Source organism: Ceratotherium simum, chromosome 29 (genome assembly GCF_057802395.1).
Source record: "Ceratotherium simum simum isolate JZ-2026a chromosome 29, ASM5780239v1, whole genome shotgun sequence".
Classification (NCBI taxonomy): Eukaryota; Metazoa; Chordata; class Mammalia; order Perissodactyla; family Rhinocerotidae; genus Ceratotherium; species Ceratotherium simum.
Window position 1 is genome coordinate 32,986,357 of NC_141928.1, and position 25,208 is coordinate 33,011,564.

At 45.1% G+C, this 25,208-nt stretch overlaps 2 protein-coding genes across 3 annotated transcripts in view; both read left to right on the forward strand.

Moving 5' to 3' along the window:
- Positions 1-24,647, forward strand: part of GRIN3A (glutamate ionotropic receptor NMDA type subunit 3A) — a 159,713-nt gene extending 135,066 nt beyond the window's left edge. For both annotated transcript variants that reach the window (XM_004423274.2, XM_087419391.1), the window contains 3 exons: positions 15,757-15,921; positions 17,278-17,354; positions 21,869-24,647. In XM_004423274.2, coding sequence (XP_004423331.1) covers positions 15,757-15,921; positions 17,278-17,354; positions 21,869-22,208 — 582 coding nt within the window. In that variant the 3' untranslated portion in view covers positions 22,209-24,647. The remainder of the gene's footprint in view (positions 1-15,756; positions 15,922-17,277; positions 17,355-21,868) is intronic.
- On the forward strand, positions 1,793-2,414 carry PPP3R2 (protein phosphatase 3 regulatory subunit B, beta). The gene is given in 2 exon segments (XM_014782040.2): positions 1,793-2,135; positions 2,138-2,414. Coding segments are annotated over 2 exon segments (510 nt in total). The 5' UTR covers positions 1,793-1,804; the 3' UTR covers positions 2,317-2,414.
- Positions 24,648-25,208: the final 561 nt, after the last annotated feature.

The following is a 25,208-nucleotide window of genomic DNA, read 5'->3' on the forward strand; positions in this document are numbered from 1 at the left end:
CCAGTGAGGTCGGTCACTGCCTTCCTCAAGCCTGTAATGCAAAGTCTGCAGTCAGTCCCCGAAGGGGGCTGAATTGGAGGAGCTGAAGTCAATGCTGGTAAAGTGCTCTGAGCAGCGAGCAGCATCCTGGAAATGGTGTATGAGGAATGTTCATTAAAGGGACATGCATACACTTAGGGGCCCAGACCGCCAACTGTTATTTCTTTAAGAATACTTAAAGCAGGGTAAATAGTAATAAAATTAGTAATAATGACAATAATGATCATGATTTATCATATTGGCTAATATCAGCTTTAATTCTCATACAACTGTACAAAATATTAGCCCCATTTTACAGATGGAAAAACTGATGTTAAACCACTTGTTCAAGGCCTTACAGTTAAGATTTGATGCTGGGTTGTCCTTTTTTAAACTCTTTCTACCCTATAATGCTTCTTTCAGATATAGTTAATTCGGTCAGTCGGGCTAATAATTCAGTCATCAAATATTTTAACCTCCAAATCTTTTCTTTTCCCTTAAACTGTCTCGATGAGTGGTAGGGTATCCCGTGGCTTCATTGTGCCGGTTTCAGCTTGGTTACCTTTAGACTGATAGTTTGGCCAAACTAAAGCACAGAGGAGGTGCTGACATTTTTTAAATGAGGGGGTGTTTGCCTCCTCCAGTTTGATGTGGTGGCCTGGGGTCCCCTAAGACCCCTGAACTACATAGCTCTGAAGCAAATTTATTCCTTATGCGTGTGGAGTAACTGACGTGCTCCTAAAGGAAGAAGGCATGTGAGGGGGCGCCTGAGATTAACCTTCAACCAAAAGGACAAATCCAGCTGAAGCAGAGGGGGAACGGGTGACACAGCCTAGGGGCCACCGCTGCTCTCAAAACAGGCAAATGGCTTCTCTGGACACATCACAGCCACTCCCCAAAGTGGTCTGCAGGTCAGCGACCAGGGTCCAGTCCAACAAAGAGATGCACTGGGCATGAGATGATGGACTCGAAGTAATAGGGTGACAGAGGCTATCTTTTTGGGACCTGTGTCTTCCTGAAAAATGCCCGAATTCAGCATTGTGTGTATTCCTCAGGAATATGGTACTGTCTGTAGGTGATCCCTGTGAGAAATTCTGTGTGATCTCTTACAAAGACCCTGAGACCCATGTCCTGCAAAAGGTCAGCGACCACCATACCAGAAGGATGTCAATCCTAGCTTCCCTCCCAGAGAATTTAGGAAATAGACATAACAGCGGGGCATTGGTGTATTACCTCATTTCGTCCTTACACTAGGCCCGCACAGTGGGCGTAAAGAGCCCTTGATTGCCCTTCCCTCAGTCATTCAACATACATTTATTAAGCACATACCATATGTCAGGCCCTGTGCTGGGTACTCTGGTGAGTAATATAGATGCGGCCCCTTCGCCCTTGTGTTTACTGTCTAAGGAGAAAAAGGAAGGTGAGGAAGTGAGAACCTAAATAACAGCAGCGGGGATAGGGGTTCTAATGAAAACCTACAAGGGGCTGACAGAAGGAAGAGAGGGGGTAGCCCTGCTCTCAGCCTCTGGCTCTGCTGGGCACCCCTCCAGCCCCGCTCTCTCCTCCCCATCTCCCCATCTTCTCCCTGCTGCGAGCCCCCTTTCCCGCCTGTCTCCCCTCCTGCTCCCCCGCCTCGCTCCAGCGCCGCCTATTTTCTGGTCTGGTCGTGGGGGTCCCACGAGCCCGCCCCGCCCGGCGCCCCGCCCCCCCCGCGGCGCAAGGGTCCCCGCGCGAGCCCCGCCTGCGCCCACCGCCCCTGCTCCCTCCTCCGCCCGCGGCGTCCACGATGGGAAAGGAGGCCGGTTACCCGGCGGCGATGTGCTCCCACTTGAACCACGATGAGATTAAAAGGCTGAGCAGGCGGCTCCAGCAGCTGGACTTGGACGGCTCGGGCGCTCTGAGCGTGGAGGAGCTCCTGGCCCTGCCCGGGCTGCGGCGGGATCCGCTGGCGCGGCGAGTGATTGACGTCCTCGACACCGACGGCAACGGCGAGGTGGACTTCAAGGAGTTCATCGTGGGGACGTCCCAGCTCAGCGTGAAGGGCGACGAGGAGCAGAAGCTGAGGTTCGCCTTCAGCATCTACGACATGGATAAGGACGGCTACGTTTCCAACGGGGAGTCTTTCGGGTGCTGAAGGTGATCGTGGGGGACAGCCTGACGGACTGGGAGTTACAGCAGCTCGTCGACGAAACCATCATCTTCCTGGACACGGACGGCGACGGGAGAATATCCTTCGAGGAGTTCAGCGCCGTGGTCCGAGGCCTGGAGGTCCACAAGAGCTTGGTGGTCATTGTGTGAGCCTTTTTTAACAAGCATCACCCAACAACGACTTTTTTCTTTCTTCTCTCTCTCTGTCGAGATCAGCTCAAGACGCCCGGCAACTGTCTCTCTGACTTACTTGGGTAAGTATTTCTCTTTGGAAAACCACATTTTCTAACACAAACCTCATGACCAGCTCTGTGTTATTAATTATTCTTCTCTCGGTGATTCAAGGTAGCACTTGAGAGGGGAAGAACAAGGCGAAGGAGTGTGGTAGGGGGAAAAAATGGCTTTTATAAATGTCTTTTTCTTTGTTTAGATTCAGAGACCAAACTATAAAGAGTCAAGAAGAACTTTAAAAGTTCAAAAATAAGGAAATATACATCTTTGCCTTTACCTCTCATGGTTTTATATGTGGGAGAAAATTGTACAATTCAAATCAAGTGTTAGGTGAACTGTCTTCATTTCCTTGTGGTGATTGTCAACTTCCTATTGTAGCAACAGGGACGAATATATTTCTCATAGCTGAGCAACTTTCAGTCACCTCTCTCTGGGCAACAGAAGCCCATCTTTCCCTTTCCCAGGCCACAGTCCACTCCCCGTGATGCTTCCCCAGAAATCCCTGAGCGTGTCTTGAGGGTTAGGAATCCATTCGGGCTCTTCCTGTCTCCGTGCTTCAGCTCCCGGACACAAACTGGCCCCAGGCCCACGGTGAGAAATGCTAAGGCTGGACTAGGTGCCCAGCCCCACTCTCAGCCTCAGTGGCAGTGGGTTTGCAGGACTGGCTGCCCAGTTCAGTATAAAGTTCGTGAAGGGGGCTTCCAGCCAAACAGGGCAGGGACCTTCCCAGAGAGCTCTCGCACTTCCAACACTCAGCCCCACCCCAGCTGGAGAGAATGGAACACGTTCAGAGTCATGCTTACCACAGGCAGAGGCAGTGAAGATTCTGGCTGCAGTGGACTCTCCCCAGGATGCTGAAGTGATATTGCTCCTGGTACTCAAAAGATGCAGAGATGGGCAAGCGCCTCTCTGCAGCAGAAGTGAATGCTGTCTGCACCAGCTAAGCTTAGTTTTGAAAATCAGACCTGGGGCCTGGCAGGGAAGCTAAGAGCTCTCTCATCTGGGGAAGCCTTTTCTCTAACGTAACGTTCAGCCCGGAGTCCCTCACACCCTAATAATCCTGCAGCCAGGGGGCACGTTGGAGCCTGTTCACACAGGGTGAGAGCCAATGTGTGTGCCTCTCTCCCCAGCTCTGTGTTCAGTGACATCATGTTGATTTCACCCCAGCTTGAAATTGGTGATGGAGGGACTAGGACATCATGCAAAAGGGCAAAAGCTTAGAGTTGTGTTTGTTTTGTTTGTTTGGGAGAGCCAGTGTACCAATAAGTACACTGCTGCCTGCACCCTAGATGTTACCAGCCCTCTGAGGTCCCTCTTACTACTGTCAGTTCTCAGAGAACAAGCCGTCTTCAAAAAAGCCGGGTCAGGGCTGGTCCTGGCATCTGCCACTTCTCACCAGCCCTGTTTCTCCCGGTGGACCACTCCCCATAGAAGGTGCTTAAGGCTCTCAAAACACCAGGACGATGAAATGTACTCTCCCTACACATACTTAGCCCAGGTACAAAACTCAGGTGATTCTTCTCAAGACAAGGAAGGTCCATTTCAAGGAGTATTATTATCCTTATATTTTGAAGAACTGATAGCTAGTCTCAACCCAAAAAAGTGAAGGAAAAATAAGTCCACAAATTTAATTACTGTCAGGGCACCCATCTACCAAGGCACCCTGCCACACTTTTTATTTAATAGACTACATAGGAACCATAAAGAATGGGAATCCCTGTCTCTCTAATTCCCGTACAGTCCTAAAAAAAGTATTAATAATCAGTAAATGCTCCCAACCCAGTAGTGCTGTGAATCATACTCCCATTGCAGGGTAATGTAGTTCAAAGACTCAGACACACCTGGGTTTGGATTCAGTTACAACTGAGCTTTTATCACAGTCACTTCTCATTAGCTGTGTGAGCATGAGCAAGTTACTTAACCTCTCTGTGTCATTCCTCCTAATTAAAATGAGGATCCATCCCAGGGTTATTTTGAGGTTTCAAAAAGATAAAACGAGAAAAGCGCCTACAGCACAATGGGTTCATTTTCTTAATTCCTTTCCCTTCCCCCTTCCTCTGCTTCTGTTGGGTCAACGTATAAGGGAGACAGGGGGCCCAGTGGTTCCTTCTGAGCCCTTACGTAGTAGTACTTAGCCGCACCCACTCTAAAGTTAACTGGACACTTGTGTAATCCTAATCCAGAAGGGAAACAACAGAAACAATGTCAAGGTCCTCCCCTCCCCCTCATCTGCAGAGGGCACAACAGAGTTCTTGACTGGAGAAAATTTAAAAGAGAGACTCTCATTCTAGCCCAGTATCCTTGACTTTGTGGAGGAAACTTTGCCTGAGGAAAGTGAGCACGTGTGATGGTAGCTGAGAGGACCTCTAAAAGAGAGACATTATTTATACACTCTGCAATGTGCACATTAAAATATGGACATTTTTAAATTATAACCAAAGGCTTGAAAAATGTTGGAGTGCGTGTTAAATATAACAAGAAGAGGAAAAATATTTCAGCTTCTGGAGTGGCTGGAATTAACAAGCTTATTGCTCAGTCTAGTTAGGGTAGCTACCCAAGGCTTTGTGGCAGTGACCTGGAACTGAGAGCCTGCTTCTAGCTTCAGCAACTGGGAAGATCTGACTGTATGGATATTTGGGGAGAAAAATCACATTTACTTCCAAGCTAGAATGCTTTGATTGTTCTGTTAATTGCTGGTTGCCAGCAAATCTAGTTCTGTCGAACTACTTGGGGTGATAATAGAAGTTTTTTTGAACATTTATTGAACAACTATCCCAGGTCCTGTTACATTTATTATATCATTTAATCATCATAACAACACTGGGAGGTGGGTACCATCATTTCAGTTTTTCAGATGATGCTGTAGAAAGATCTAGAATCTTTGCCAATGTCTCCCAGCTGGTAAGTGGCAAAACAAGGACTTGAACCAGGCTTTCTGGCCCCAAACACTGAGCTTTTTCCACCTCACTGCACTGCCTCCTATTTTTATAGGTTCCTATATTTACCTACCTCAAATTATTTCTGATGGTCTTATTCACGTAATCAAATCAAGCCTAAATTTTCACAAAAGTGGTGAATTGCTTGTCAAGGAGCAAGCAGCCCCCACCTCTTTGGTTCTATGCATTGCAAACAAAACCCACAAAACTTGTTAGGCAAGGCAGCCTTAAGTAATCTTCAGCCTCATCTCATCTTGAAAAATAAGTGACAATATCTAGATTAAACTGGTAACATCAACCAATGTGCTTTGAGGTTGTAGAGATCAGTAACAATATGTTGTTATGAATCCTGTGTTAATGGATTGTGTCTGCTCTCTACCATATGTTGCAATTCTCAAACCACTAGACACTTCTTTTTTGAACCATAGGAAAAAATATGGCCTTAGCTCAATTGGTTTATCCTCTAAGTCTATCATGCTTTAGAGGCATTCTCAAAGAAACACCTTCCAGGAATTTTTTTTTAATTACAAATTCCATTCTTCCCTTATGCTGTTGATTCTCTCTCTTATGGTGTAGAGTAGGTCATGAATCCAGCTGCTGTGTTTTGTCTATTTTGCATGCCTTGAAAAGGGAGAGGTGTGGATATTTTTTAACACAAGTTGGCATCGTGATAAAGGGTTCAGGTCGCTAGACTGAGCAGCAGAACTGGTCCCCTCTCCTTCCCTATTGGCTTCCAGAGCTTTCCCAGCAGCTAGAGACAGTGTGAACAGCAGCAAATCATGTGTCAGCTTTAAAGGCTTTAGCTGATTCATCATGAAAATCCATATCACCGAAGGGACACCAGTAGCAATAAAGCTGTGTAGATCAAAGGATACCATCTGACAGCTCTTAGGCTAAATCTGACCCACAAATAAATTGTTTTGTTGTTAGTTTTATACGGTGTTTGTTCTCAGAATGTTTTTTTTGTTTGTTTTTTGTGGGGGTTTTTTTGCAAATATTAAAAGAAAATCTAAAGACTTTAAGTAAAAATCAAAATTAGCATAAAGGAATGCAGGCCACCCCAGGATGGGAGTGGCCTTTTATTGGGTAAGGTCCCTTTGAAGCATGTGGCTGAAATTGACAGCCTTAATAAAGAGAAAGTGATGTGATCCACTCTTTAGCACAAAAGCTGAAGATGGATTGAAGTGTTCATGTTTTTTTTCAAAAATAAAGCAACTGGTCATAAAACTTCCCAACAACTGACATTTTCTTTTTTCTTTCTTTTTTTTTTTTTTGTGTATGTGGAAGATCAGCCCTGAGCTAACATCCATACCAATCCTCCTCTTTTTGCTGAGGAAGACTGGCTCTGAGCTAACATCTATTGCCAATCCTCCTCCTTTTTTTTCCCCTTTTGCTCCCCAAAGCCCCAGTAGATAGTTGTATGTCATAGTTGCACATCCTTCTAGTTGCTGTATGTGGGACGCGGCCTCAGCATGGCCAGAGAAGCGGTGCATCAGTGCGCGCCCGGGATCCAAACCTGGGTCTCCAGTAGCAGAGTACGCGCACTTAACCGCTAAGCCAGGGGGCCAGCCCACAACTGATATTTTCTAATGACTGAAACAGTAGAAGAGTTTACAATAAAACAAATCCAGCCATATAAAATTTCAAACTCCTGTATAATGAAATCTGACAAAATAAAGCTAACAGGAAAACTTAAAAAACAGAGAAACATAGGTAACATGTTAGGAAAGGAGTTAATAGCTTTTTTCAGTACAATGCCTCGCTTTTTCTGAAATGCATAATTGGGCAAAAAATATAAATAAGTGATTCACACAAAAGGAGATCAGAGAAACATCAAAAAATAGCCTCACTAATTGAAAAAATACAAATCAGAGTATTTAAAACAGGAACGAATGATTAATTATAAAACAGAGTTGGTGAGGATGTGAGCATCCTGTGCACTGGGACATCTTTGGCAGCATTGGGAATGGTTTCCATAATTTTCAAGCGTCATTTCACGTGTCACGAGGCATCAAAACGGTTATATCATCTGAGTTGTAGTCCCACCCATTGCAATACAGATCTCAAAGAAAATTTAAAAAGATTTGTGTTTTAAAAAATGCTATACACAAAAGGTTTTTTTATTGCAGCAATATTTATCACATATATAGTCTAAATAATGTTAAAAAAATGAAACACCTGACAATTTGGGAGTAGTTAAGTCAATTATGGTAAAACAATAGGTGATCATATGAAGCCATCAAAATTAATAAATAAAATGACTGTAACTATAAATTTTTAGAAAAATAATAAGTTTCTTAAAAAGCATAATTGTTCCATGTTATGTTTACAACTCTGGAAATTATATGTGCATACGGTTGTAGTTCTGAAGAGAAAATGAAGAATTGGCAGTAATTGTTTAGATAGTAAAAGGATTACGGTTAATCCTCTCAAATCTAATTTTTAGAAATATTTTTCTGAGTTGTTTTAATAACAAATTAAGATTTTTCAAAAGACTGCACAATGGAGTTAATGTGGCAAATGAAGCACCACATCCAGACTGAAAGATGGTTACCAAGCCTCTAAGGGGCGAGGGCTCCGGAAGCACAAGGAACAGAGAGGGGGGCGTCTCTGCAGCAACATGGGCACTGCCATGGTGATGAGCCGCTGAGCAGATTCCAGGTTAGAGAAGACAGAGGTGCCCCCATCCCCAGGGCCTGGGAAGTGATGGGAAGATCTCACAGACCCCGATTGCTCTCCATCTAGAACATTCTGCTTATCCAAATGTGTGAACAATGTTTGCTTCGCTGGTCGATGTCTCCCTGGCTTTGCAGATCATCTCTCTTGTTTCTTTTGTTAAATGTGATCTTTCAATCTGTCTTCATTGATGAGAAAATTCCAGATTTTCGCTCTCTGAGTGAACATCTTCTTTCTCCCTTCTCATGATTGTTGTTAATTTTTTTTTAGAAATCTCAAAAGTTTACATTGCACAGTCTTATCCCACTCTCTCCAGCCAGGCAAAGAAAGCTGTCCTTGGTACCGCCGGAGCCCACAGCTGGTGCAGGTCTCCATCTCTGTCTCTCCCCCACAGAGGGCCATATGTATAGACACAACAGTGAATCTGCCAAATTTTATTGAACGACGGTTCTACTGGGCAAAATAGTGGAGTGACAAAAAAAAAATAGAAATCAGGTCTTCAAAATTAGAAAGAGCATTTTCTTCCCCCTCATCCTGCTTCTAAGTATCTAGGGGTTATCGATACTTCAGAAGCTCCATAGCCTTTCTTTTCTTTACCACTCACTAACCCCATTATTCCTCCCCCATTCCAGCTCTTTTATTAAAGAAAAAGAAAATTATTTTGAACGCCGGGATTTGGCTTTACAGACTCAGAGAGGAGATCGTGCAAAGTTGAACGCACTAGATACTGAAAAATGAAATGATTTCCCCTGGTTCTCGTAGTCATTTTGCTCTGGGGAAAAGTACTTAATAGGTACTGGAAATCTTGAAAGTGATTGTAACTGGGTTTTTTTCAGGTATGTGCTTCATTTAATAAGCATTTATTGAGCACCTACTATACACCAGGCTTCTGGAAGTGCACAAAGAAAGGAAAAGCCTCACTCCATCAGAGAAACCTTCCTAGAACAGGCTCCTCCGTTCATCGCAGTGCTTTCATTACAAATAAAGTCTACCTCGAAAGAGGTTATATGCACACCTCACAGCTAGAAGAGCTTAATCCTTTAAGCAGTCTATCAGGTCAAAGGTTGCAAACAGCAGATTAATTTAAGCAAGAAAAAGAGGCTTATCAAAAGAATAATGGGGAAGCTCAATGTTTTGAGGTAGGGAGGAGAGTAAGTGATGCCTCAGGAGCCACAGGACTCCAGGGATGTGAGTGGCAGGAAGTAGGGGACTGTGTCTTTGAGGCACTGACACCGGACATAGCTCCAACCACTTTCAGTGCCAAATGTCTCCTTCAAATGCAAACTGGCTCACCTTGGGTCACATGCTTGGCCTCGTGGGACCAAGAGTGGGGAGTCCGTGATTGGCAGCCACGCCAAAACCACAGGCAGTGGGGGAGGGCAGTTTCCCAAGGCAAGGATCCTAAGCAGCTAAAATCAATACAGTATACTTCCAGTACAAGTCAGCTGAAATAACCGCATTCGATCTCCAGTGTTTTACTTTGTTAATTGTAACTATATTTTTCCTCCCAGTTTCCTCATTAGGCCCCCAGAGTGACGAACACTGGCATTATGAAGTCAGGATGGCAGGTTTTCTGAGCTCTCCGAGCCTCAGGTTTCTCATCCATCAATCGTTCCATCTTTCTCCTTCACAGAATTATTCTAAAAATCTTCTGAGATATACAAAAGTGTTTTAGGGGGAAAATATGTAAGTTTATATTATACAAAAAAGATTCTAGCTTCCATATGCTTTCAACCATTCATTCAAAAAATATTGAAAACCTAATGAGTGTTTGGCATTATTCTAAGCCATCAGAGTGTGCATTGAACAAAATGGGCAAAACCCCTGGCCTCTTGGAGCTTACATTCTACTTGAGGAGGGAAATAGGCAATAAAGAAGTATACATTGTGTTAGGAAAAAAATAAAACAGGATATGGAGGATAGATTGTGCCTAGGAGAGGAGGGGGAGGAAGGCAGGATTTGCCTTTTAACCACAGTGGTTAGGGTGGACTTCACTGATAGGTGACATTTGAGCAGAGACCCAAAGAAAATGAGGGAAGGAGCAATATTGATTCCTGGCAGAAGAGTTTACAGGCAGAGAAAACAGAAAATGAAGACCCTCAAGCAGGAACTTGCTCGATAGATTTAAGGAATAGCGAGGGGGCCCAAAAGGCTGACAGAGTGAACAAGTGAGAGAAGAAGAATATGAAGTTAGGAAGTGTGAGACTAAATCATGTCAGGTCTTGCAGGCCATTGTAAGGACTCTGACATTTCCTCTGTATGAGACAGGAAACCATCACTGGGCGTTAAGCACGGGAGTGACATATTTTGAGAGTCATTCTGGCTGCTATGCAGAAGACGGACTGAAGAGGTCAGGGAACCAATGAGGGGGTTATTTCAATAGTCCAGGTGAGAGATGATGGTGGCTTGGGCCAGGGTGGTTGGTGAAGGTGGTTGGAAGTCATCAGATACTGAACATATTTTGAAGGTAGGGTCCATCGTATTTGCAGACACACTATGTACAGAATGCTGGAGAAAGAGAGGAGTCCAAGATGGCTCTACGGTTGTTGGCCTGAGCAATTGCTGGGATGGAGATTCATTAAGATGAGAAAGACCATGTGAGGAGCAGGTTTCATGGGAAAAGTTAGGAGTTAGTTTTGATATTTAAGTTTGAGATGTCTATTAGATATCCAAGTGGAAGAGCTGTGTCAGGAGTTGGGGAAGATATAAAGGAAGTCACTGGCGTATAGGTGGCATTTAAAGCCATGACTTTGGGTAACAAGGTGAGTGTAGCTAAAGAGTTGAAGGCATGCCAATATTTATGGTCAGAAAGGTGGGGAGGAACCAGCAAGCAAGACTGAAGTAGAACAAAGAGAGATGTATCCTAAAAACAGTGAAGAAAATATATCAAAGAGGATGAAATAATCAACAGTGTACAAGCTGATACATGAATAGGGTGAAAATTATCTACTGGATTTGGCAACGTGGAGGTCGCTGATGGCTTTGACAGGAGTTGTCTAGGTTACAGGTAGAGATGAAAAGCCTGGTTGGAGTGGGTTCAGAAGAGAATGGGAAGAGAGGAATTGAAAGCAATGAGCATAGACAACCCTTTAGAGGACCAGAGAAACTGGGTAGTTGCTGTGTGTTGGGAGATGTGGACGGGGGGCTAGGGAGGCTTAGTTCATAGCACTTAACCAGTAACACCGAAGGCACATGGTGAGTGAAGTACTTTAACTGCATTTCTTGCTGAAGGTTTGAGAACTAGTCAGTTATCTAACCAGGTGTCAGATGTAGTCTACATCTGAACATGATGCAAAGCAGGATTTGGCAACAACAAAATTGATGGTCTTGGCCCCTACCTGTCACTAGAAGCACTGATGATCTGGGCGAGACCACTCAGAACATCTGATAGTACAGGCATCTCCCTTTATCTGAATCTAGTCTGTTCCTGGAAATGTGTTGGCATTTAATTTCGAGAGTCCTTTCCATTATTTTATTTTATTTATTATTTTTTTGCTGAGGAGGATTCGCCCTGAGCTAACATTTGTGCCAATCTTCCTCTATTTTGCATGCTTGACATGGGATGTAGGTCCACACCCAGGATCCGAACCCACAAACCCAGGCTGCCAAAGTGGTGCACACCAAACTTAACCACTACCCCACGAGGCCGCCCCCTCCTTTCCATTATTTTAAATGGGAAAAACAATAAAGCATTCCCACCATCTAAAAACCCCAATCAGGGCCGGTCCGTGGTGCAAGCGCTTAAGTGCGTGCGCTCCGCTGCGGTGGCCCGGGGTTCACCGGTTCGGATCCCGGGTGCGCACCGAGGCACCGCTTGTCAAGCCATGCTGTGGCGGCATCCCATATAAAGTGGGGGAGGATGGGCATGGATGTTATCCCAGGGCCAGTCTTCCTCAGCAAAAAGAAGAGGATTGGCAGATGTTAGCTCAGGGCCGATCTTCCTCACAAAAAAAAATAATAATAAAAAAAATAAAAACCCCAATCAATTTCCCTAAATATCACTAAAACACTCTTAGACACCTATAGGTGTTTAATATCTAATGCACAATGCATGGATTGTTATATATGACAATCCACCAAGGATTTCTCATAATATAAAGCATTAAAAAATACCACTTTAATTCTTAATTAGTGGGTATTTGGGAGTGCAGTATACAGAGTATGCTTTCCCTCCACAGTGCAATGAATATATACTAATGTCATGAACAATCAAATAACATGTTAAAGAAACATAACAAATATAAATAACATTCAGTAAAATACAATAAGCAAGCAAGGCAATTTTTTGATTGGTTACTTGTTGATTAAAGAGTTGGCTGAGTGAGACTGGGTGGGCGAGACAGAGCACATGAAGGACCAAGTGAGGCCATAAATGCCTGAGATTCGCCCACAGCTAAATCCTGGGACAGTCTTCTCTCCTGGGCACTTGAGACCCCAGAAGTGCGTGGCTGGGAGCTGTCAAATGAAGCTGCAAGGAGGCAATGGGATGAAGAAAACAAAAAACTTAACATCCGCTTGTATTTCTTTGCTTTCCTTTATACAGCTCTTGACAACGTGAGACTGGGCTGTGACTGCATTTCTGAATGTGATGTTTCTACTCGTGTCACTTGCAACTGCAATCATTATTTTGTCTGCATCACTTAAATTTATCTTAAAGATTTGACACTGAATATTCATCGCTCCTCTTCTTCCTCTGACCCACGATAAATGTCAAGTTGAGCAAGTTCCACTTTATTAGGAAAAAAGCTTTCCCTTGATAAGGTGGGGCAGGTGCACACGGCTGATGCATAAACAGCACATTTAAACTGTGGTCCTGGGGGAAGAAGAGCTGAGTTACCACCGCAGCCGCACATCTTATCACTCGGGCTCAGATATGGTTTAACATTTTCACTCATGCTCATAGGCAGATTATAGTGGATTTTCAATTCAGATGGTGAGTTTTGAATAAAAATTTTTGCAAGTTGTCATAGAGAATAGACAGTAGGAATTCAGAAAGCCAGGGATACCTGTAACTGGTGTTCGCTTGAAAGGCAGTGCGGGCTTTGGCATCAGACAGTGCTGGATCCGCAGCCTGGCTCCCCCGTTTATTAGCTTGTATGATCTTGGGTAAGGTGGTTAATCTCCATGAGCCTCCGTTTCCTCAAATGTGAAATGAGGATGATAATACTTAACTTACGGGGTTAGCATAAGATCATAATCTGCATAGATGGTATCTGGCACACACATTAGATGCCCAATTTAAAAAAAAACAGTACCTACTTCTATTAGTCAATTAGTGGGCCTGAAGATCAGAAATGTAAAGAAAGAAATGTATAAAATAAACTGAACACAGTCTATTTGTTATCGAGGTAATAAGAGGAGAATGAGACTAATTATTGTTATGCAGAAGAAAACAGAGGCGGGGGCCGTGTGTTTAAAGGCAAGATGGTTCCCTGTCAGTTCCATTTTTCTTCCTCACTTTGGCAGTTCCTTGTGACAGAGCAGCGCCAGTCTGTTTGCTGTATGTTTGAGGATGTTAGTGTTAAAGTCCGGAATGAATTCCCTCAGTTTGTTCTTCATCCATAGCAGCAATAACTCACTAAATCCTTCTGTAATAGCCATATTCTGTACACATTACAACAGGTCCAGGCCAAGGGCCATTTTCAGATGCAATTATATATGCCTTCTGGAGGGTTACACAATTGGCCACCACTTGTACAGAGATGTCCCAGGAAAAGCCCTAGTACCTGTAGCCCTCGGGGCCCATTACAGCTCTCACCTTGCCCGGACCAGCATTCCTCATTCCCTAGGGCTGGGATCTGCCTCTGAACCCTGCCCACCAGATAGACTTCCTGGCGTACCCGGGTCTAGCCATCCTGAACCATGCCTGGCTGGCTGTTTCTCCAGGATTGGGGGTAGAGGTGGGGAGAAGGAAAGAAAAGAAAGCCGCTTCCAGCAAATGGGAGGATCACTCACATCAGTCAAACAAGGTGGTTAACTGTGTAGGCTCTGGAGCCAGGCTGCCTGGCTTTGAACCCTGGCTCTAACCTTTACTCCTTACGTGACCTTGGACAAGTTACCGGACTCCTTCGTTCCTAAGTTTCCTCACCTATAAAATGGAGACGGTAACACTCCTTACCTCATAGGTCATTAGGAATATTAAGCAAGTTGCTACATTGATAAAGGGCTCAGAACTGTGCCTTCCACATATTAAGTGCTAAATAATTATTGATGATGATGATGATGACCAAAAGCATCCAGCAAACAATGACACCCAGACTCCCTGGCATTGGCTTCCGAGGGCCTGCCTCGTGTGGCCGTTTCTCCCTCACGGCGTGTGTCTCATGCGCTCTGCCCCTAAGCCACAGCATCACTACATCACCATGCTGGAAGGTCACGTTGGTCCTTCTTTGTTTCTGCTACCCTCAGCTTAGAGTGCTTCCTTTCCTGCCTGAGCCTCTGCGTTTTGCCTCGCTTTAAATCTTCTCTCATGAGCCAGCTTCCCCACAAAACCCAGGAGGCGTGGATCAATGTATCATGGGCTATAAATGTTTGCTTCCTCACTAGACTCAAGCTGATTAAAGGCAGAGACATAACCCTCCTATCTCCATCCCGTGGTACTTCAAAGAGTGCCTGGCATGTAGTAGGCACTCAGTGTATCACATGTCTTTCCTTCTGCAGGACTGACTCTTGTCATCTATGTCAGTTGACTGAATAATACCCATTTCATTGAGAACTTGTGAGGGTTCTCTTAGATATCAGATGTACACCACTTAGCAGAGTGCCTGCCACATAGAGTTATTGTAACGAGTGTTACCGTGACTGCTGCTGATTTGTTGTGTCGCAGAAAGAGCCCAGCTTTGGAGCTAAACAAACATGGTCTTAGACCAGCTCTGTCACTTAAAAGCTGCAGGGACTTCAGTTTCCTCAACTATGAATTGTGGTTATAATACCTATCTTAGTGCAAAAATGTAAGCCATCAGTAAATATTAGGTCCCTTCCCTTTCTCCTCTATGGCTGTCTAATTTTGTGACCTGGTGCAATTTACTTCACTTCTCTGGTCCCAGATTCCTCATCTGTAAAATGAGGACATTGAAATAGATGGTCTCCATGTTCCCTGCCAGATCTAAGTTTCAAAATTATTGAACTTATCATCTTTTCCCCTTAAACCTACTCATTATATGTCTTCCTGAGAGAGAGTTCTTTTCTTGATAATTATTCAGTGTTTTAATATACAGTCATGTGTCACTTAGCAACGGGAATACATTCTGAGAAATGTGTCATTAGATGATTTCGTCATTGTGCAAACATCATAGCGTGTACTTACACAAACCTAGATGGTGTGACCTACTACACACCTAGGCTCTGTGGTACTAATCTTATGGGACCACTGTCATATGTGTGGTCTGTCATTATGTGGCACGTGACAGTATTAAGATTGTTTCGGTTCTTGGTCTCGCTCTTTCTATCTCTATCTCTCAGTCTCTCTAGAGACTGTAGGGTGGCCTGGACGCAGGGCATCTGCACAACTCCAGTTCATACACTAGGACTATATGTGAGTGGCACCCAGGAATTGTGCTCTGCAGCATCCTCAGTCCTGGCTGGATTCCTTTCACAGTTTAGTGTAGTGAAGTCTGCAGAGCACACAAGGAAGGATAGTCTCCAGCTTTCCTTGGGTCCAGAAAAACAGAACGTGTGTCTGCGTGAACAAGCGTCGGGCCAGGTGGAGCACCACGTTCATGGCCTTTCCTTTCCTGTTCTGCCACAGACTTTGCAAATGGGCATCCAACACTTCTCTGGACTCTTCATGCTGCTGTGCATTGGGTTTGCTCTGTCCATCTTGACAACCATTGGTGAGCACATCGTGTACAGGCTGCTGCTACCACGGATCAAGAACAAGTCTAGGCTGCAGTACTGGCTCCACACCAGTCAGGTGAGTGCCATGGGTGTCTTGCTCCAATATTCTTAACCGTCAGAATTCCCAGTAATGGGAGAATCCAGAGCCCCAAGTCCGACTGAAGAATGACAGGTTACCAAGACAACTAGGGTGGTGTAGACACTCTTGATGTAGAAGATGGAGTTCCTTCTATCCCATTAATTCACTTTCCCCTTAAATTAAGGTATCCCACAATGCCCTTCCTTTCATCTAACCCTCTACTGTTCCTCCGAATGGAAGCAATAGAATTGTTTTTAACCTGGTTTCACTTAATAGTAACAATCTGAAGAGATGGTGTGAAAGATCTGTCTCCTACAGATTCTTTTCTTGCCAAAATTGAAACCCATTAAATGAGCTTGAAGTCCCTATTTACATTCAGATGAACCCACCAGCCATTGTTCTCCGCATTTTCAACGGTGCGGAAGTTTGAAGTCCGCTGGTGCCAAGGCCAAGCCTCAAAGGATGGAAGTTATTTCGTGTAATCCAGACACCAACACACTCACTTACAGGGAGAACTGAAATTGTCAGGTGGACCAACCACTCAAGCACACTCATTGGCACATCTTTCCCTGAAGGAAATTGGCATGGAGGGCCAGAATATCCTCAGAAGGCCTCTTAATGATGAAGAGACTCTAGCAAAGGCAGCAGTTTCCCCTGACCACTGTGAGGGTTGAGGCCAAGCAGCCACCCTGATCTCTCGGGGACAGGCTCCCTCCTGCCACCCAGGGCACCATCGCTCGCCTCACAGCAGCAAGGCTGCAAGTTCTGCCACTTCTGCACCATTCATTGTTAGGCTGACCTCTCCGCTTTGTTAACACAGTACTTTTTTCAAGATAGGTTACTATCATTAGTTTGGTTATGCTTGAACCCTGTTCTTCCTACTTTCATCCTAGGAAGTGTTTGGTCTCCTAAGGAGAACTCTGCAGACCACTGATCTTCTCCATTGTATTTTGACGTGATTAGTTTAATTCTCAAGAGTCCTTCATCCCTTCTTTGTTTTGGCTGCTGAGAAGCTCAGACTTAAGTGTTTGACTTGCCTTTAACAATTGTACAAGGCCCTTTGCCACGTGTTAGTTATGATAGGTCTTCTTTATGTCACATACCTTTTTACAACCCAGAGCATTTCTAAGCTTCCTATCAAATTACTTTTTTTCCTCCAGGTAGAGTAATAATTTAGAATTCTTGTTCTCTTGAGATTTGGGGCTGAATGTTGATCTGTTTTCGGATCCCTGGAAATTTGTTTAAAGAGGCAGAGGTTTGTAGCAACGAGATACGGGGTTAAACCTCGGGCGGTACCTTTGTCCCCTGTGTGTTTCTGATGATCTCTGGGTGTGACTCTGTTCTTTCTGCCAGAGATTACATCGAGCACTAAACACGTCGTTTGTAGAGGAAAGGCAGCAGCGTTTCAAGACTAAACGTGTGGAAAAGAGGTAAGAAAAGGCCAGTGCCCGGGGTCTTTATATTTGTTAAAAGAGAAGTTTAGAGATATAACTGAGACTCTGCGCTCAAAAGGGAAATTATGTGTAAATAACTCAGATCAAATCAGGACCAAGTTGTTGATAAACACAATCAGTAAAAATATACGTGGTTTCAAATAGAAAGGAAAAGAACAGACAAAATAAAAAACATATCTGTACATATATGGACACTGAAATGCAGTGTAGGCAATATATGTTGTGGTTAAAAGTGTGGACTGTGGTCCCCAGAGGCAAGCATCTAGATCCAAATCCTGTCTCCAACACTTGCAACGTGTGTGGCCTTGGACAAGTTATGTGCCTTTGTGCCTCAATTTCCTTATTTGTGAAACTGAGATAAAAACAGTACCTACTTCCTAGAGATGCTGTAAGGATTAAATGTGGTAATACATGTAAGGCTGTGAAAACAAAGCACTTTTAGCTGTTATTATTGTGTACAAAACACACATAAGACCTAATTCGTTGGACTGCAGGCAATTAATTTCATGCGATATTGTCTTTTGGGCATGTTTGCACCCCCACTCCTTTCCAGAACTCCTAGGAATATTTGAAATATGCAACAGACATGTCCTGCTTAGTCCATTTCCTGGCCCTCTTGCTACAAACTCCCCAGAAAAGAGCATCTCATTAGTAGGAAGTAACAAGCATTAAATGCGTAGAAGACATTTGAAAATGGAAACTTCGCACCTTCCCCACATTGAGCCTGTGGATGACTGTGGCCTCATTCGTGGTGGCTGAAAATGTCAGAAGCATTTGGGTCTGGTTCCTGGTGGCCTCTGTTGCGTGTTGCCTACGGCGGCCCTCCTGGTGCTTTCCTATGCCCAGAGGCCTCAGTTTAGGGCGTTACCTCCAAGCAACTCCATCATCTACAGCAGATCCTCAGCTCAAAGCTCGGCTTTCTGGGTAATTTTGAAATCTGACACTCACACTTCTCATTCATAACAGAGGAAAAGGAAAAAGAGCTGAAAAACATGATTATCTTTCACTGTTGTACCTCCTCTGGGACTGCCATGCTCTCCTTCTCTCCCGTTTGCATCTAGCTTGTCAGAACCACTTCTGTTAGCTCTTAAAGCCTCTTTCCAGTCAATGAGCACACTCCCTCTCCATCTCAGTCTGTGGCATTCCTGTATCATATTATCGCAGCCTTGTCAGTGACAAGCTGTAGACTAATCAGGTGACAGCTGTTCTATGTCATGTTACACGTATTTTTTCTATAATTATTTTTAACATAAATTTTTAACAAGAGGAACACGAGAAGACACAGCAGCAAAGGCATCATCTCATGACAAAGCATTTGTTTTCCGGCTGTAATAGAAACAGGAGGTCCAGTGATCCCATTTCTAACTGTGATGGGATTCCTATTCACATCTCTCTCGCCTAAATAGAGAACCAAATGTGTCTTTCACTCAACTTACCACTTTTCTTGGCAGATTCCCTTCTGGAACCCCTTATTTTGAGAAAGAGCTAAGGCAGAACATGCCCTCGTGACTTATCTTGGGCCCACATTTCCTGTGCCACCTTCCTGCAGCCCAACACCCACCTGTAACCTTTCCAGCACAGTGAGCGTTTGAGGTCCCACAGCTGTTATGTTTCTTCTGAGTGGTCTAGTGGAGTATTGAACCTCGAGGTTATATAATTGCCGTGTGGAAACTTATTTTGCTCATTTTTAGTGTTAAATACAGTTCACTCACTGGTCACATTACACTTTTAGGCTAGGAAGGCTTGATACAAAACACAACCTGGACAATGTAGAGGCCAACCATATAACATGCTTATTCCTTCCAATTAGACACCAGAGCTGACATTCAGCATCTGTCATCTTGCATCCAGAGGTGGCCCAGAGCCGCAGGTCGATTATCAGAGCACTTGTGACACTAGTAACTAGAGTTTGTCATGGAATCCAGCTTTGCTTATTCTTCTATATTGTATTCCCAGATATATGTGCAAAGCTCTGGAGGAAACCAGATTGGCTATCTCTACGTGCCTGATTTCTGTGGTTGCCTGGACCTTCCAGGAAAATGTGTAGATGCTCTGCTCCCAGGTTCTCCCCACTACAAGTCATTTTATGGTACTAGAGTTAGGTCTGTTGGCTTGAAAAATCTCTCTCCTTTTTTTGGGAAGCATATCTATGCAAATGCCTATGTCTGCTACAGCTTGACTCCCTCCTGTGTGCTCCCTATTTATTGAATGAATAAAATGATAGATAAATGAATGAATTACTAATGGTGGAGGGGTTTGAGGAAACGCTTGGAAAAATTTTGTGCCATGGTACGAAAGTAGACGTTGCTACTTTCTTATTTAAAGCAAAGAAAAAAGTAGATATTGTCAAAGACTATTTGTATATAGCCCTTGGTTTACTCAACATGTGATTTCATATAAGTTTTGGTCTATCCTTGGTCTATCCTAACCCAGTGGGTTTCCACTACACTCCCCTTTTCCCTTGCCTCTCACCCAAGACACACAAAAATTGTAAACCATATAACACACCACAAAAAGATTGTTTTGAAATTATTCAAACTCAACAGGAAAAGATTTGAAGGAAAAATTAAAGGGAGCTGTAAAGTTAGAAGGAAGTCTGTAACTGTACCTCTGATCCTGGTGTAAAGCCAGTGGGGCTACAGTGGGTTCATTATAGCACTTCACCCAGCCCAGGACACATGGAAGCTGAGCTCTGGTGCCCCCTGCTCATTCATATGAGACTTCAACTATGAGAAATGTTAAAGAACTGCAGGCGGCTTGGAATGCTTGTGTGTTTTGATGGCTTGGGGCATGTATCAGTCAGTTTTTGCAGTGTGAGAAATTATCTCAACACAATGTTTTAAACAACAGTGAGTTGCTTGTGAATCTGTGGGTCAGCTGTGCAGTTTACTGATCTGGGCCAGACTTGGCTGATCTCAGCTACATTTGCTCATCTGTCCACAGCCAGCTCATGGGGAGGGAGTAGCAGCTAAGGGCTGGCTGACCTATGAAGGCCTCGGCTGGGTCAACTGGGAAGACTGGGGACTCTCTCCACATGGTCTGTTGCCATCCAGCAGACTGGTCTGGACTTGCTCACATTGCAGCAGCTGAGAGAGACAGTGGAAGGATGCAAAGCTTCTTAAAAGTTTAGGCTTGGAACTGCCACCTGCCACTTCTGCCACTTTCTATTGGCCAAAACAAGTCATGAGGCCAGAGCAAATCTAGCACAGGGGGTGGGGGGAGCAGACTTTGCCCCTAGAACCCCCTTGAAAGGATGACCTGCAAAGTCACATTACTGAGGAGCACAGACGAAAGGAGGAACAAAGGACTATGACCACTTTTGCAATCTACCACAGGTGAAATGAAACAGCGTCATCCTATTAAGTCCTTGTGTTTCTGTTCTCAGCCATGTAACTGAATCAGGACTTGAGCATCCCTCCCATTTCCCCTCCTCCTGCACGTCCTCCCTTTCACCTCCTGGCAAGTAAGAGCCCAGGGATAAAGTCTTGATTCAGTTATATGGATGGGAACCAAAACCCAAGGACTTAATAGAGGATTTCTATTTTGTTTTGCCCTGTGGTGGATGGCGAAAGCACTCATAATCCTCCTCTGCCTCCTTCTGCTTCGACAAGGCTGGAAGAAACTGGCTATGCTGCTTAGGGCTCTAATCTGTTCTTGTAGCAAGAAACTCTTCTCACTGCATCTAACTGTCGAAGCGTATTTCAGAAACCAGATCCCCTCTTCCTGGGCCTGGCCAGCAATAACTCTCTTGCTGTCTACAGCCGTCTCTCTGAGATGGTGGCAGGTGTTTGGACACAAGCCTGAAAGACGATTGCAAATGTATTTCTATTTGACTTTCATTAACCCAGCAAGAACCTGAGGCTTTCTTAGTGGGTTTTTTTTTTTAAGTTTCAGACCTGAGCTGTCATTCTCAACCCACATAAAGACACCGCTATAATGGGAAACTTTTTGCTGAAACGTGCAGCTTGTATGCTTTAATTCTCCTCAAACTCAACTAGTAAACGTCAGGGTGGTCCTGCGGGACTGAGGATGGGCCATATTATAATATCTATCAGCAGGCTCATGCTTAGAGCCCAAGAGCTGGATAAACAGATTCTCACTTCTACTAAAGCTCCATCTTTCTAGCCATAGAATGTTTCAAGGCAGTGCTGCTTTCAGAGCCACACTGGCAGGAAGGGAATAAAAAAGCTAAGGTTCTTCATAAAAGAATGTGCCATGCCCTGAACCATCAGCCCTGCAGATGATACACCCATTCCAGCATCAGGCAGTGTAAGACTTGATCAGACCTTGAAGTTCCCTTGAAAAGAATTGTATCGGCTCCTTTTGTCCCCGGGACACTGCAGCAGGCAGGCTGTCCGTGACTCTGTTACTTCATCTCTGAATGCGTACCAGCTCCATGTTAGTCACACAGGAATGGCTAACAGATGGGGAACAGCACTTTGAGGGCTGCAGAGTGGAAGGCAAGTCTGAAGTGTCTCTTGGTTTCCTAGGTCCACTGTGGGACCCCGTCAGTTCACCGTGTGGAACACTTCCAATCTGAGCCATGACGACCGACGAAAGTACATCCTGAGTGATGAGGGAGGACAAAACCAGCCGGGCCTCCGGATGCACCAGGACATCCCTCTGCCCGCAAGGAGAAGAGAGCTCCTGGCCTCGCTGACCACCAACGGGAGAGCGGACCCCCTGGACGGAGCCCGGAACTCAGTGATGCAGGAGCTCTCGGAGCTCGAGAAGCAGATCCAGGTGATCCGCCAGGAGCTGCAGCTGGCGGTGAGCAGGAAAACGGAGCTGGAAGAGTACTACAGGACACACCGGACTCGTGAGTCCTAGGCGACCGCGCTGCTCCCCGCTCTCGGTTCCTGGCACCCCTCTGAGCCGCTGAGACACTATGTGATGCTCTTTTGTAACTGCTGACCGAGGCGTGGGGAAGCTGAGGTCTGGGTCTGCGTAGAGGTCGAGGCTGCTCTCCCCAGCCGAAAAAGCAGCAGCACCTCCTCCAAGCTCACTCCCTAGGTCTCCAGGGTAGGCGCCTCCTTCAGAGCAGGAACCTCAAATTAGTCAGGAGCACCTCCTCCAAGCTCACTCCCTAGGTCTCCAGGGTAGGCGCCTCCTTCAGAGCAGGAACCTCAAATTAGTCAGGAGTAAACTCTGTGTAAGGAAGGGATTTGTGAACAACCAGACAACCCCAGCCCCTGTTCACCTTTTCACCAGGGGCCACAGTAATATTTCTGGGTTTTAGCCCTTTCTCTGCACCATTGACAACAAGAAGCAAAATCGTTACCCATACCTGTGTCTTACTACATGGTTGGTTTAATCTTAGTATAGAGCAGGATTATCCAGGATGTGGCTTTTGATCAACTCCCCAGTCTAGATTTGTTCCTACATTCATATTGGGGAGCCAGGGAAGAGGAGAGAAACTTAGGAAGCTGGGTACTTAAAACATTAACTCAACTCCTTAGCATCACAGCAGGCCAAGGATTGACTGGGTCAGGCAAGGGCCATGTTTTGGGGAGGTCCTGGGTCTCCGACGCCATCCTGACTCACGTTTAGTAGGAACATGTCAATCTGCCATGAGGAAAGGGGACAGGGATATGTGAGCGGGAACAGAGAACGGGCAGAAGAGGCATTAAAAATGTACACCATGCTATTAGAACAAAAGCTCTGGGCCAGAAAAGCAGTTTGGCTAAGGAATGAATAGGACTAAGCATCTCCACTGTAGGGATTCCTTTAATAAAGGAAGAACGAGAGAGAAAAACAAAGCGAGGATGTGGCCTTGGGGGGAGCTGGACTGTCCCTGCTCATTGCCTATCCAGGGTGTGTGAGCTGGCGCTGTGGGTTAAGTGAAAACGTTCTGCAGGCCACATACAAGGCCATTTTCAGATCAGTAGTCACCAGTCTCTTAACCGTAGGAATCCCAAAAGTGAACCTGTGAACATCGCAAGCATTGACCTTCAGGAATGAGTCCTGTGCTCTCCATATTTGTATTGATAACTACCAAGTCAGCCTCTCCGCCTCACACCCACTCATGTCTGAGGAGCCATGAACAGGTTTTGGTCCCTCCGATTCTCCCCCAGGCCCATCTAATGCCCCCAAGGATTGAGGTAAGTAACCTGTTTCCCCTCCACCTAGGCATCCCTTTCCCGGTGTGCAGTGGCTTGGACATGCAGAAAGGGAAGGGAATATGGGACTATAGAACTTCAGTTCCCAATGTTAGTGTAGCTAGGAATCATCAAGGAACTCATTAGGATGCTGATTGCCAGGACTCTTCCCCAGAGGATGGCGCGGAGAGGGGGGATCTGGGTGTGGGCTCAGAAACCTCCTGTTAACCAGCATCCCCAGAAGACTGACACATGTGGTCACTGCTCTTCGAGAAACACTGTTCTAGAAGTTTGGCTGCCCCAGGGATGGGGAGAAGTGAGAAGAGGCTTTTTGAGAGTTTTTTATACCTCAGCACACACCTGCTGATTTGCCTTTTATACAGCCACTGCCACCCCAGGGCACTATTTAGGACTAGGCTCCCTTGTTTATCGATTACCTGCTCTATCTTCTCAGTACTCTTTGCTCCACTCCAGTCAATTTGAGGACCTACAGTGAGCTCACAGCACTGTGCCAAGCACTGTGCTCCATAACAGCTGCAGATCATTGGAAAGGCTCCTCAATTCCAAAACGTCTCCCCCTACTTTTGGATGCAATCCCTGCATTTCCACCTAGAGCTACCCAGTCCCCCAGGGAAAGATAACACCTTAAGCTGTAATTAGATAACACTTGAGCAATTAGTTAATTGTCTGAGAAAACCCTGAGGTGGATGTAGGTGCCCAGATACTGATGAGGGAGGTGGGAGTGTTTTAAAGTTAGACTTCATCAACCTCGCAGCGAGGGAGCAGGTGAGCCCTGGAAACAGAAGGGACGATTCTGCTTTGAAATGCCCTATTCTCTCATGTTCTCAGCCCAGGTCCCGAAGTAGGTTTGCAACTGCCTTTGGAAGATCATGCCCCTTAGTCATCCCCACACATCTGCAACAGCTAAGGATGCTGTAGAGACTCTGCCATCACAGTCTGTGCCCCCCGAACCTCTGTGCAGCCCCGAAGGCTGATGTACAGGTGTACCTCAACTCACGTAACAGCCATGCTCCTAATGTTGTACATGGACGTTTTTATAACTCAACTCATATTCCGACTGTACTTGAGAAGCTGGCTATTTAAAGGAACCCAGAGGTGAATTCTTTTGTAAAGAATCCTTTTGTAATGCAATTAATTATCCCTTAATGTATCTGTTTTGTAAGTTTGGATTTTTGTATATCGCGTTTACCTTCTCTACTGAGGCATTCTGAGCAGTGGGCTGCCTGTCCAGGGAGTAGGTGACCAGTGCACAGCTCCTCAAGTATCTTCTGAGGAACTACGTGGCCAAAACTCCGGCCAGGATGCAGCAAGACGCAGCAGGGGCTGAAAGCAGGCTTCCTGCCGTCAGTATTGCTTGATGCCTCCATGTTCCGGATGAAGAAAAACAAAGCATAATTGCTTATGGTGAAATGAAGCAGTATTCATGTTAAGTAGCAATGGTTATTTTTACTGGTAGTGATTGAACCGTGTTTTGCAATTTGTGAAACAATGTGTTGTGTTTTGTAAAAAGATTTCATGAAATGGTGGCTCCTTTGACAACCCTCCTTTCTGTTCTGCTTCACTTCTGTTCTCTCAATTCCCCTCAGGCTCAAAAAACACAAAGATCAGAAGTCTTCAGGTGGAGGGTGGTATTTTGGTAAAGAAGAAAGAGATGAGGGGTGCTGCCTTGCCCCCTCTTGCAGGCTCCTATTTCATGAGATCAGGAAGGCCT